Genomic DNA, 13,135 nt, shown 5'->3' with positions numbered 1-13,135 from the left:
AATTTGCAGACATAAAGGCTACCACATACCAATGAGTGATTTTTGATAAATCAGAGCTTCCGCTTAATGTACAGATCAGGAAGCAAACAATACTTCTTAGATTATGTGGTATTAGTAGGAGTTCAGTAAATGTCAATTAGAACTAAATTCAACGTAGACAGAAATAGCCACTGAAGATCAGTTTCAAAGTCCTCTTCCTTGGTATTCCCTCTCTGTACCATAGGCACACATTGTGTACATAACTTTATTTTTCCACCTACTAAACTGTAGGTTAGTAATTGAGTTTAGTACCTACTAAACTGTAAGCTCCTTGAAGAGGAATAGTGCAATTCGGTCATTTCCCTTTTCCGAAGACCTAGCCCTTGAAAAGATAGCCATCAAATAATCTTATCAAGTTCCAAATGAGTAAACTCTATCTTATTAAAATGTATTGCTATATAAAGGTAAATCTGAATTTGCTGAATTAATAGTGACAGAATGAAAATCAATAATCAATATTTCACACAACATCAACACTTTCTTACTATTATTTTGTCTCCATACAATATAAAAGTATTGCCCACTTTAGCTAGGAAATCAAGCAGAAATAGGTGGTCTCTTGAAAATCCAGCAGGGAATGGTGCATAGCCCCAACAAAAGACAGTTTCACAAAACTTTAATCTGTACTTTACATGTATTTATCTACCTCGTGGGAATGGAGATAATCGCCTCCAAATGGGAAAATGTTAATGACCAATCATTTCTAAAACTAGACTGGACAATTTTAGCATAGGAACAATACAAAATATTCCCTACCATATAGCCTGCATCCACGCACTTCTCTCCAAGATACCACTCTATTGGAAGCCACCATCGTCTTGCCTGAACTATTATAAAAGCCCCCCCCAACAGGTCTCCTGCTTTCTACACTGTTCCTACAGCCTCTCCCGTCTTCCCACAGACTGTGGCCTCGGACTTCAATGCATTCCTTCAGAGCTTTCTGGCCTCTCCTTGTCCTTCAAATTCGGGCTTAAAAGCCATTCTCCAGGGAGACTTTTCTTGATCAGCCTGTCCTAAATTTCCCAACTACTCCCTAGTCCCATCACCCATTTTATTCTTCGTGGACTCGGTTCTAGTTCATAGCAGACGTTCGAGAACTATTTGCTAAATGAATTCTATGTCTAATCTCTGGCCGAAACTTAACTTCCACTTCCCTGGAATTAAAAAGTGCAGGTGCTCTGACAGCCTTATAGCAAACACCCTGCTTAACGATGCACACGCGACTCGGTGGAAAGAAGAACATTCCGTAAAGAAACAACTTGATGTTTATTCAGCAGACACGGTTCACGTTACATTTTCAACGCCCTCTATTCGTTCTCGAGCGGAGCTGGGGCGCGTCCACGGTCTCCCGGTACGCGCGTTAGATCCCAGGAACTTTTAAGCAACCAAGCTGTGTTATCCGCAATGCGACCTGGGGCAAAGCTTTTAAATATTTCCTACAGTTTCCCCACCAGGGAAAGGGATAAAAAATGTTCCCCAACGCACTCAATGGACAAAAGCAAAAACAACAAAAAACCCCCGAGGAGTGGATGGTGGCTAAGGCAATAGCGGCCAAACAACGTACTGTACCAAGTACGTGTGAACTCGGTGGGGGCAATGCTCAATCCGCGGGCCTAAGTCAAGTACATAGACCCTCTCCCGGGGAACAAAACGGCCTCGGCTCCACAAAGGGGAATGACCTGCATTTCCCTTGCACAGTGAAGGTCACCCACAAGCCTGTCTCCGGGCCAGCGCTCCCAGGGCTTCCTACTCCTCCACCAGCTTTCTGCTCCGAAAGACCAGAGACCATGGCTAACAGCCCTCACCTGCCGGCTCTCGGGGGTGCCGGAGGCGGGGTGGGATGCGGCACCCAGTCAAGGACAAGAGTAGAATGAGTCACCTGGGCCAAAGGAAACAGTCTCGTCAAGAAATCAACTTCTGTGGCAAGAGGCACCTCAGCCTTCTCACCCAAGCACGACCTCACCTTCCCCCTGGAGCCGCCGAAGCCGCTCTGCAGAACTGTCTGCACCGCACCAACCCCCTCAGAGACCGGCTTGCTTATTCAATATGGCGGCCTCGGCTAACCTCGCCCGCCGGGCCCGGAGAACGGGAAGCCAGGAGGGACTAGAAGCCCCAGATTCGACAATTTCCCCGCTCAGGTTGAGTTCGGCAATTTCCGTCAGCTGGCCAGGGGGCGGGGCAAAGGGCCAGTCGGTTGGAAGGGGCGGGAGCGGGGGCGGGGTGGGGGTGGTAGAGCTTGGAACCGCAGTTCCGCCGGAAGTAGTCAGCCTCCTGAGGCCCGGCGTTTTCGGTCATTTCCGGCACTTCAAGGGGCGGTTCCTGTAGTGTTCCGGGGCCGCGCGGTACTTATTTAAGAAACACCCTTTTGTATCAGTTTATTTCTAAACACAAAGGCCTGCGAATAACACGTGGGCCGTTCAATTCAGAGCCACCCAGTTTTACATTGAGGATGAGGAGATTAACGTACTTTGACCTTTAACCTTCGGCCCCGTGCGGCAGAGGGAAACGCCTACGTCTCTATATAAGGCCTTTTCCGGCATTCGGCGGCCCCTTTTCCCTTCTAGCGCTAGGCGCTCGCTCCCCGCGCTCGCGTTCTTCCCCCCGCTGCTGCCCCGTTCCGCGATCCGCTGGCGCCATGGGTTTTGGAGACCTGAAAACCCCCGCCGGCCTCCAAGTGCTCAACGACTACCTGGCGGACAAGAGCTACATCGAGGGGTGAGGACGGGCTTCGCGCTGGGGCCGGGCACCTGCGGTCGGGCCACGTGGCGCGGCCTCTGCCGCCGCTGGGGGAAAGGCAGCGGGCTTGCGAGGGGTGAGGGATTAAACGTGTGCTTTCTTTCCGTTGACAGGGTTCAGCCGGGTTTTCCCGCGGCTTTACTCAGCGAGTGTAAGCCTGTAGGTCTGGGTTAGAGGTTACAATCTTGAGGGATTTCTCGGGATAGCGCAGAGGACCAAACACGTGGTCCCTGATCTCGAGTTTACTGAAAAACCGGGCAGCTTAGGTTGCCAGGTAGCAAATGGCCCAGTTCCCAGGAATAAGTTAGACAGGGGTGGCGTTTGTCATTTATTTGCTGGCGTTGGTGGTGTTTTGTTTTGTTTTTTCTTTTAAAGGCAAGTGTAATTATTTTTGTGTCCGCGGCAGGTATGTGCCATCACAAGCAGACGTGGCGGTATTTGAAGCAGTCTCCGGCCCCCCACCTGCCGACTTGTATCATGCCCTACGTTGGTATAATCACATCAAGTCGTACGAAAAGGAAAAGGCTAGGTAAGATTACCTTGGTATTTGTCTGAAGAGCAGGATGCTTTCTAAGCTTAAACCCAAGATTTAACACCTGACCAAATGGGACCCAGGCTACTTTAGTTTTGTTGGGATATTGTGAGCTAAGTATCTTTGTGACTTGAGAAGGCCAAGAGACTGAAGTCCTCCGTTTTTTCACAGAACAGGTAGAACATGGACAACAGCAGTTCAACTTTTCCCCACACTGCCCAGACAATGTGCCTCGACCCTGACCTGGGGGGCCCACCTCTGGGGTGAGAGGGTGGCTCATTCATTCAGTACTTGGCCATTCTTCTGAAACTGCCAACAAGGGTGGAAGTTTGGGGAAGTGGACTCCAGTTCACTAAGAATGGAACTGAGCATACTTAATGAAATCTCAAACTGAAATATTCATACTGAAAGAGTAAATCCTAGTGAGTATTGAATGTAATAACGTCTCACATGCTACTAATGTTTGTTGGGTGAGGAGGTAAAGATACAAAAGTATTTATCTGGGAGTGGTTAGGGGTAAATTCATAGTACAAAAGGGTTCTATTGATAAATAGGGATGGAAACAAGTTCTGGCGTATGGTCTGAAAAAGAACAGCGTACCCACCTCATCGTGATTGAACTTAAAATTTTTTTTCAAGCCTTCCAGGAGTGAAGAAAGCTTTGGGCAAGTATGGCCCTGCTAATGTGGAAGACACCACAGGAAGTGGAGCAACAGATAGTAAAGACGATGATGATATTGATCTCTTCGGTTCTGATGATGAGGAGGTATGACATACATGAATACGTATGTTGAGCTTAGTTGTAGACTCTGGTGAAATTGCCTGGATTTGAATTCTGGTTTCACCACTTTGTTACCTACCTGACTTAAAAATGATGAGTAAAACCAAATCACCATCTTTCGGCTGAGCTCGTGATGGATTTGCTTTTTTCTGATGAGACTGGTCTTTGTTGTGATGGTCCACTAGCTTTTGAGCTGAGAAACAACTAGCTTTGTGAAATGCATTTAATTTTTCTTCATAGGAAAGTGAAGAAGCAAAGCGGCTAAGAGAGGAACGCCTTGCACAATATGAGTCAAAGAAAGCCAAAAGTAGGTCATTTTATAATTTGTGCTGCTTTAATTTTATAATAATGTGAGTAATTTCATTTGAAGCTTGCTCACCAAAGTAATTTCCTCCTTTGTTGAATAGGTCAGTATTTTAAAACCCGTGTAGGTGGCTCTTCATAAAACTTCCACAGCTACTGGTCTGCAGCCGCTCTTATAGTAGCAGTTGTGGCATTCCTCTGTGGGAAAGAAACTGTCACACAATTAAATACCTCTTTCTTAGCACGACAGAAAGTGGGCATGTGAGTGACAAACAGATGACTTCTGTGGTTTCGTTGGGCTGAGGAGATGACCCACCGGAAAACAGATGACGATTTTAAAAATGTCTTCGACTAAAATGAAAAAAACGTAATTGAGTGAGTAATGCTGTTTGTGCTCTTTTTAGAACCTGCGCTTGTTGCCAAGTCTTCCATCTTACTAGATGTGAAACCTTGGGACGATGAGACAGATATGGCAAAACTAGAGGAGTGCGTCCGAAGCATTCAAGCAGACGGCTTGGTTTGGGGCTCTTGTGAGTTCAGTCTTTACTTTCTGAAAATAGCATCTGGAGTTTGCATAATTACCACCTTTGTCAAAGAACAGGCCTTTTCTAAGGTTTTTTTCTTGATGCTCTTTCAGCTAAACTAGTTCCAGTGGGGTATGGAATCAAAAAACTTCAAATACAGTGTGTAGTGGAAGATGATAAAGTTGGAACAGATATGCTGGAGGAGCGGATCACTGCTTTTGAGGACTATGTGCAGTCCATGGACGTGGCTGCTTTTAATAAGATCTAATGTTCATTGTAGATAATTGCCCTTAAATAAAAGCTTGAAGACAACTGTTGACTCTGACTCTTACATGGGGTGGTTTTTATATTTTTCCCATTTTGAGGGAAGAAACTCCATGGATGTGTAATTCAAAAATACAAATTTGGGTCAGTATTGTTAGATATTTAGCCCAAATTAGTAGAAATGGACTCGATCGTAGTATAGTTTCTGGACCCATTGCACAAGGGTACCACTTTGACCACAATATTGCAAGTTTCCTATTTGCCTTGTTTTCAAAAGAAACTCTATAAACTTCACTTGTGGAAAATTTGGATTAAGAAATTTGACGAGGGGTGCCTGGGTGGCTTAGTTGGTAGAGCGCCCAACTCTTGATTTCAGCTCAGGTTGTGATCCCAGGGTTGTGGGTTGGAGCTCCATGTTGGACTCTGCCCTGAGCATGAAGCCTGCTTGAGATTCTCTGTCTGGGTGGCTCAGTTGGTTAAGTGTCTTCACTTCGACTCAGGTCGTGATCTCATGGTTACTGAGCCCCAATAGGGCTCTCTGCTCTCAGCATAGAGCCTGCTTTGAATCCTCTGTCTACCTCTCTCTCTGCGTCCCCCACCCCATGCTGCTCTCTCAAAAATAAATGTTTAAAAAAGATTTTCTGCCCCTTTGCCCTGCTTGTGCATGTGTGCAGGCACTTGCTAAAATTAAAAAAAAATTTTTTTTACTAGATTTTTAGCCCTGCAGGTTTATAATGGTTCAGACCTTGGGTACTTTTGCAGGGAGTTAACCAAGTTAATACCCAGGCTGGTTTTCCTCAGTGGGGATGTTGGGGGTATTTTAATGTTTGCTGGAGTACTTAATGAAACGCTGGAGAAAAGGAAATTAAGTGTTGAGATGGACCAATGACTTCAATTGCAGATGAAGTATAGTAAAACCTTGGTTTGCGAGCATAATTTATTCTGGAAACGTGTTTACAATCCAAAGCACTTGTATGTCAAAGCAAATTTCCCTTTAAGAAATATTGGAAACTCAGATGATTCGTTCCACAACCCGGAAACATTCATGTAAAAAGGGTTACAGTACTGTAATTTAACACAAAATTATAAAATATAAAGAAAAATTAACTTGCATGTACCTTTGAAAACCCTCATGGCTGGTGTGAGGGAGGTGAGAGAGGAGGGTTATTGTGCAGGATGACTTTCACCATCACTAATGAATGTTGACTACAGTACAGTTTTTTTTATTTTGAAAGAAGGATCAGAGCGAGAATCCCAAGCAGGCTCTCCCGAGCCCAGTGGGGCTCGAACTCAAAAACTGAGATCATGAGCTGAGCTGAAACCCAAGAGTCAAAAGACGATTAACCCACCAAGCCACCCAGACACCACAACTACAGTACAATGTTGAGAGACTCTTGTCATGTATGTATTTAACGTAACTGGCAATAAGGCAGCAGAGGGTCTCTATCTGCAGGCAGCCTGACCTAGAATAAGCAAGGCATTCCTAAGCTTACTCTTGTATGGACAAGCAAAGGACTGCCCAGAGGTGCTTTGAAGTGACAAAAAAATACACTAGTGCCAGACACACTTCCAATGAAAAATCATTGATTTCTGCCAAACACCGCAGCCTGAGAGCAAGCATCTGAGCGTGGGAGACAATCACCCACGGTCTGCAGCAAGAAAGAGAACCATTGGTTTAGTTGTGATTTGACGTTTGGCACCATATACCACTTGTATTGCAAGACCTTGCTCGTTTATCAAGTTAAAATTGAGAAATGTTTGCTCATCTTGCAGAACAAGTTACTCGCAGTACAAGGTTTTACTGTAATTTGTTGTCACCTAAGGATCTTCAAGTCGGGGGTTACTTGAGACTGAAACTTCACACAATTAACAAATTCCACTTGAAAGCAGTATGATAGGAGATGGGGTGTGCAGTGTTACTAAAGGGACACCTGACCCCAAGGAGGGAAATCAGCTCCAGGGAAAGATTCCCAAATTTGTCACAAATTACAACAACCATTCGTCAGGCAGATGCTGCAAGTTGAAAACCATGCCTCATTGACTGTTAAGGGAGAGCTTGTTTTAAGGGTTTTTGGCAGTGTGGTTTTTGAGTAGCAGTGTCTTGGGAAGGGTGTTTACAGGTAATTGATTCCCAGGCTGTGGTTCATAAGCCTGGCTTGGGTGTGCAGGTGGGGACCGAGTGGCACATTTTACTTGGATTTGGAAATATGAGAACCTATTGGGAAGGGACTTCCATACTGTGGTCTTGCTGCAGGTAAATACTGAGATGAAGGCAGTATGTCTAAGTCAAGCATACTTGACTTACTGGAATACCGGAAGCAGCCGCATCATAGTTTGGAATATATGCAACCTTTGGCCTTTTTTTTTTTTTTTACCGTAGTTTTTATGAAAGAGTTTAGGAATTCTATCTTGAAGTCTTATTTTTGTGGTCCCTATAGACCAAAGAGATGAAATGATATGTTTGAGGTCAGAATTTTCCTAGCCAAATCAGACAGTGCTATTCTTTTCCTCTCAGTTGGATTTTCTTTATATGGGAGACCACTTTACATGTGGGAAATTGTTTACATTCGAAAGAAAATGTATTTAATCAGTGCTTCTATGTATTGATGACTACAATCTGCACTAAGCAGTATTTCCACCCTCATGAGGAATTTTCCAATTGTCAGTGTTATGAGAGCCAGCAGAGGGCAGTGCTTCATTTTCTGGAGAACCAGAGCCTGGAGATTATGGAACTGTTGCTATGGAAAGATCGAGATGTAGCAACTGGGGAATAGTAGCCCCAAATCATTCACAATAGTTGACATGTTAAAGGGATTGAGCTCAGCCAAAATGTAACATATTGATAAAAACTAATGATTAAAAATTTGGTTAAAAGTAAAAGGAGTTAGAACAGTCAATTCAAACTGCAGCTGTCTTGCAAATCTCAAAATGATAAATGATAAACATGTGACTTTAAAAATCTTCACAGCCTCAAATATTTTTATTGGTATCTTTTAATTTTTATTTTAAAAAATAGTACAGTAGCATAGTTCAAAAATCAAGGGGTTATACAGTGAAGTCTGTCTCCCTACCCCCCCAACCCCAGGCCTCCTGTTTACCTCCATAAAAGCAACCAATCAATGTCAACAAGTCCTTAGGTCTTTCCAAAACTAGTCTAAACATAGAGTAACTGTAGCATACAATACAAGGTGTTCTGCACCTTTTACTTTGTCCATCGAAATAGACTTGGATGTCTTGGAAATTATATCTTGGATATTCCATATTGTATTTATAAAGCTTCCTGGTTTGCTAATAGTTATATAATCCTTTGTCTCATAGCTTATTTGACTGGTCTGTTTACTGGAGCTTTCGATGGCCTTCAGTTTTCTGCTGTTAGAAGCAATGCTCACATTTCATGTGAGCCAGTATACCGAGCGACCTGTTTTTGAGCCATGGGGCGTAGAAAGCATATGTATACATAGAAAATGAGATATTTTTGTTTGTTTCTGACTTTGGAGAATTAAGATAAAAGAGGCCACCTTTTTTTTTTTTTTTTGACGCCCCAGAAGTGATTACAGTAACTCAGACCATATTTATTTTTCGTGTTCAGCATCCCTAGCACAAGGCTGGGAACCGTGTGGGAATTCAAAATGATTCATTCAGTATCCTGTCAGATGCTATAAAAATACAAAAGAGTTAAGAAAACTACAATAGGGAGTTGTCTCAAACACATAAAATTGTTAAAAATTAGTCATTATGTGATTAGGCAAGTAATCCAAAAAAAAGTTCAGAGGGTCAGGGAAGGCTAGAATTGAAAAGTTTTTTTAAAGAAGTTGGGACTTGAGCTGGATGGACCTTGATTGGTAATTTGTAAAAAAAGGAAACGCACACACGCAAAAGAAAGAAAACACGTGAAAATTCCGGGGGTGGGGGGTAAAAAGCAGAATGATAAAGGCAGGAATAAGAATGGACAGTGACACATTTGGGAGGCAATTAGATCAATCTGGCTGGTGTTTGCAGTATCTGTTTGGTATTAGGGTGGGGTCACGTTGTACATTCAGCCTGGCTCCTGTGAGGGCAGAGTGGGGCCGAGACTTGAAGGTTTCCAAGCCAGATAATGACAAAGGCAGACAGCTTTGACCTGGAGTTGCTTCTGAATCAAAGGGCTGTTAAAACCCTAACATAAGTGAAAACGGCTAACTTACGGCATGTATACTCAATGAAATACTTTATGGACAATATAATTAAAAAGTAACAGACTCTAGCAACATTAAAAAGTACTGGAGTTTTTCCCTATTAGGAAAAGATAGGCTTGTGGACAAATACAAATACAAAAACCTTGGTGTTCATGTTTGGGGATATATGTGTACTCCCCGCCCCCCACCCCCTCAAACAAATACAATTTAGCAATGGCAAATTTTTTGTCCTTACAATAAAAAAGTAAAAAAAAAATACATGCCTCATATACATTTCCATTTTGAACCCCCTTGCAAGCCTATGAGATAAAGCAGACACTGTTACTACCATTTGAGATGAGGAAACAACTCTGAGCAATGATTTGCCCGACGACTCACCTAGTGAGAGAGAAACTGAAACGCAGGTCTTGGCCAGGTTAACGTGTTGGAAATAGAACGAAGAACATTCTTCATCCTTGCTTTTAGACAGCTTAATCCTATTTCATTGATGTGACCCTTGCTGCATATCCTCAGTTAAGGAGAGTGAGAAGATAAAGTCACATAAGGGTACATTTAAAATGGATATTGAGACTGCTAAACATTCTCTCATTACGTGCTCTGTATGGATAATAATAGTTGCATTCCAGAAATGTCCCAAATGACCATCTGTTGTTTGGAAGGCCGCTGGCCTGCATAACTTCAGTAAAGTAAAAATCAAAGGAAAATGTCCAGGGACTTCTCAAATTCATCCCCAAAAGAACTGCCCATATGTAAGATACTATTCAAACCTGACACCAACTTGTAAAACTTCTATCCTCCCTCCGTCCCTACAAAATGGGACTATTCTCTTTTTTTCTGATCACAGCCTGTTTTCCAACCTCTGTACATCTGCCCTTAATGTGTCACCTATCTGAAAATGCCTCTTTCCTCATCGGCACTTTAAAAAATTGCAGTCATTCTTCAAGATGCACTTCAAATACCTCTTTCAAGAAATCTTTTATTCTGCTTCTGACCCTTTGCAGCCTCCGGACGCAGTCTTTTATAGAACTTCTATACTGTCTTGTTTTTAAATTCTCTGTGTAGCTCCCCTATGATTCCTAGGAGATTTTTACGTTCATCCAAGAGGAAAGGATCTAATATTTACTAAGCAGTTACTATGTCAGAAGGTGCCAAGAATTCCATTGATTAATACCAGCTAATAGTGATCAAGTTATTTATAGAGCTAAGTACCCTTCTAAGTGCTTTACCTGCATCAACTCATTTAATTTCCACAGCAACGTAGCAGGTACCACTATTATCTCCATTTTGAGATGGGAGAAACAGGTCCAGAGATTTGAATTAATGTAGCCACAAGGTCACAGAGCTAGGATGTGTGAGGGCCTTACTTCAAATCCAGATACCCTACTTCTGGAAGCCCTGGGACTTGCCTTCTTCAAACAGCTTCTATCCATTGAAGAGGCAGGTCTGACTCAATGGGTCTCTGCCTCATTCCCCGAGAGCCTGGATTCTTTACTGTCCTGCCAGCTAGGCACTGAACTCCCTCACTCCCTTCCCTAATTGTTCCAGTGCCTGTCCTCTCCTCCAGCCTCTGTCCTTTTAGTCACTCAATCCTGCTCCTAATCATTAGACCCTGGGAAAGCCTCACTAGTCAGATTCCAACTATCCGGGGCGGAGGCTTGGAGTCCCCAGGCCCAGGCCCAATGCTACTTCCTGGATCTACCCTCAAACTGAGAATAAAAAATTAACTCCTGTTTCTGCTGGGAAGTACTTGTATTGCTTGCTACTCTCCCCTAGCAGATTCCTGTTACTATCAGCGATTATCAAAGCTACTAACACTAGAGTTTTTAGCCTGGGATCTAAGAACGCTATTTTAAAAGCCTGTTTCTAGGGAAGGGCTCCTGGCTAGCTTAGTCTCACATGCGACTTGACTCTTGACTGTAGGGTTGTGAGTTCGAGCCCCATGTTAGGTGTAGAGAATTTTTGTTTTTTTAAATTTTCTTAATGTTTATTTATTTTGAGAGAGAGTGCACAAGAGAGCACGAGTGAGCAGGGGAGGGGCAGAGAGAGAGGGTGACACAGAATCCGAAGCAGGCTCCAGGCTCTGAGCTGTCAGCACAGAGCCCCCCATGGGGCTTAAACCCACGAATTGTGAGATCGTGACCTAAGCCAAAGTCAGACGCTTAACTGACTGAGCCACCCAGGTGCCCCAGATTACCTTTTTTAAAAAAAGCATGTTTCTAGGGAAAGGACCTGAAACTTTCACTAGATTCTAAAATGAATTCAGCGTCCCTCTAAGACCTTTGTAGACCTTCTTTAAAGCATTTTTCTTTTTTGGAAGCCCTACCTTTCATATCAAACACTGAAACATATTGAAATCCCATATTAAATTAAGTTTTTATATAGTTACAAAATATTTCATTTGACCGACATAAAGGTGTATTTTATAGACGTATAATTATTTATTAATTTTGACTTTTCAAGTTTCTCTTTTTGTATTCTAGAACCAATACTATTTTTTAAGATCTCAGATTTTTTTGAAGTTTATTTATTGAGAGAGAGAGAGAAATCCCAAGCAGGCCTTGCGCTGTCCTGATGCAGGGCTCAAACCCACAAACTGGGAGATCTTGACCTGAGCCTAAACCAAGACTTGGATGCTTAACCAACTGAGCCGCCCAGGCACCCAAAGATCTCAAATATTTTTATAGGCCCTTGGTAAGCTCCTGCTTACCAGGTAGTAACATCTCCTGCTCCATAATTTCCTTCTGCCCTTGGTTGCCTAATCCTCTCCCTGCTTCTCACCCTTCCTTTCTCCAACAGCCTTGAGAATCTCTCCATTTGCTCAAGCTAAGGATGAGCCTATAGAGTTCTCTTTGTCTTGGATCCTCCAGCTTTTCTCCTGATCCGGAAATCAAGGCCTATCCCTTGAGGGCAAGTGGAATCTCTTAACCCCTCATGGTAGAGGGGGCAGACACTGACAATGAGTACCTTTCTTCCTACCCTCCTTCCATACTGGGTAGGGCAGAAACCATGAAATTTGGGAGTGACAGGTTGGGATATGCTGAGCTATGCCACACATTTTGGGGGAATAATTTCCAAATCCAGATCTGATTGTTGTTTGGGCCAACAGTAAAGAACAGAGCCAATAAAGATCTGAGACTAGCATTTCCAAAAGCTGAGAGATGAAATAAAAAAGGATACTGACTCAAGAAATAATACATCTCCTCCCAATTTTCAAAATAAAATCCGGAAATTATGGAAAGTTAAATGCTTTTAAAAATTGCAGTGAGTAGCAGAGTTTGTATTCATAAAAGACAAGGATACCAGCTGGAACAAGGACAGGAAGGGACAGGGGATACCAAGGGACAGGAACAGGATCCTTAGGAAACCCCAAAATCAAGCAACCCCAATGTTTGTTCACTTCTATACTGGGTGCTCTTTCCTCTCTGAACAATCTACACTTTTCTTGGCTTTCTTCTGGCACTTATTACTGTCTACCTTGTTCTAGCATTGTTTTCATGCAGGTTTGATCTCTAGACTTTCTAAACTGTTAAGTGCCACATGCCTCTGTATACCCCTTAGACACTCATCTGTTTGCTAAAGGAATAAATGGATAGAAGGCAAAATACCATTACAGTCTAAAATGCAACAGATTTGCACCATGAAGAGGTCACTCACTGACGTAAAGGTATACTTCATTGGTCTTGTACTGGTGCCTACATCAATACAGTTATAGGAATAGAAGGTAGAAATATATCACTATGTCACACATGCTTTCTTTTTCTGAAATCTTTCTGAGATTGGGC

At 43.0% G+C, this 13,135-nt stretch overlaps 2 protein-coding genes and 2 non-coding genes across 6 annotated transcripts in view; 3 read left to right on the top strand and 1 right to left on the bottom strand.

The window, feature by feature from the left end:
• Window positions 1-2,112, bottom strand: part of NDUFS1 (NADH:ubiquinone oxidoreductase core subunit S1) — a 31,171-nt gene extending 29,059 nt beyond the window's left edge. Inside the window, exon 1 of one of the 3 annotated variants that reach the window (XM_047083812.1) lies at window positions 2,003-2,112. The gene's annotated coding sequence lies outside the window, so the exon portion shown is untranslated. The other 2 variants (XM_047083813.1, XM_047083814.1) reach the window with 2 other exon arrangements.
• Window positions 2,113-2,586: 474 nt separating this feature from the next.
• On the top strand, window positions 2,587-5,226 carry EEF1B2 (eukaryotic translation elongation factor 1 beta 2). The gene is made up of 6 exons (XM_047083530.1): window positions 2,587-2,754; window positions 3,182-3,304; window positions 3,946-4,072; window positions 4,328-4,394; window positions 4,795-4,920; window positions 5,028-5,226. The coding sequence occupies exons 1-6, from the start codon at window positions 2,675-2,677 to the stop codon at window positions 5,180-5,182; spliced, it is 678 nt and encodes a 225-aa protein (XP_046939486.1). The 5' UTR covers window positions 2,587-2,674; the 3' UTR covers window positions 5,183-5,226.
• On the top strand, window positions 4,170-4,247 carry LOC124516827 (small nucleolar RNA SNORD51). The gene has a single exon (XR_006963215.1). It is a non-coding gene; the product is annotated as a small nucleolar RNA SNORD51 (small nucleolar RNA).
• LOC124516830 (small nucleolar RNA SNORA41) lies at window positions 4,536-4,668 on the top strand. The gene has a single exon (XR_006963218.1). It is a non-coding gene; the product is annotated as a small nucleolar RNA SNORA41 (small nucleolar RNA).
• Window positions 5,227-13,135: the final 7,909 nt, after the last annotated feature.

This window comes from Lynx rufus, unplaced genomic scaffold, assembly GCF_022079265.1.
Source record: "Lynx rufus isolate CCGP_SWC_20201006 ecotype Redwood Valley unplaced genomic scaffold, mLynRuf1.p SCAF_2, whole genome shotgun sequence".
NCBI classification, from domain to species: domain Eukaryota; kingdom Metazoa; phylum Chordata; class Mammalia; order Carnivora; family Felidae; genus Lynx; species Lynx rufus.
Note: the sequence above shows the minus strand (reverse complement) of the source record. Positions and strands in the feature narration are given on the sequence as shown.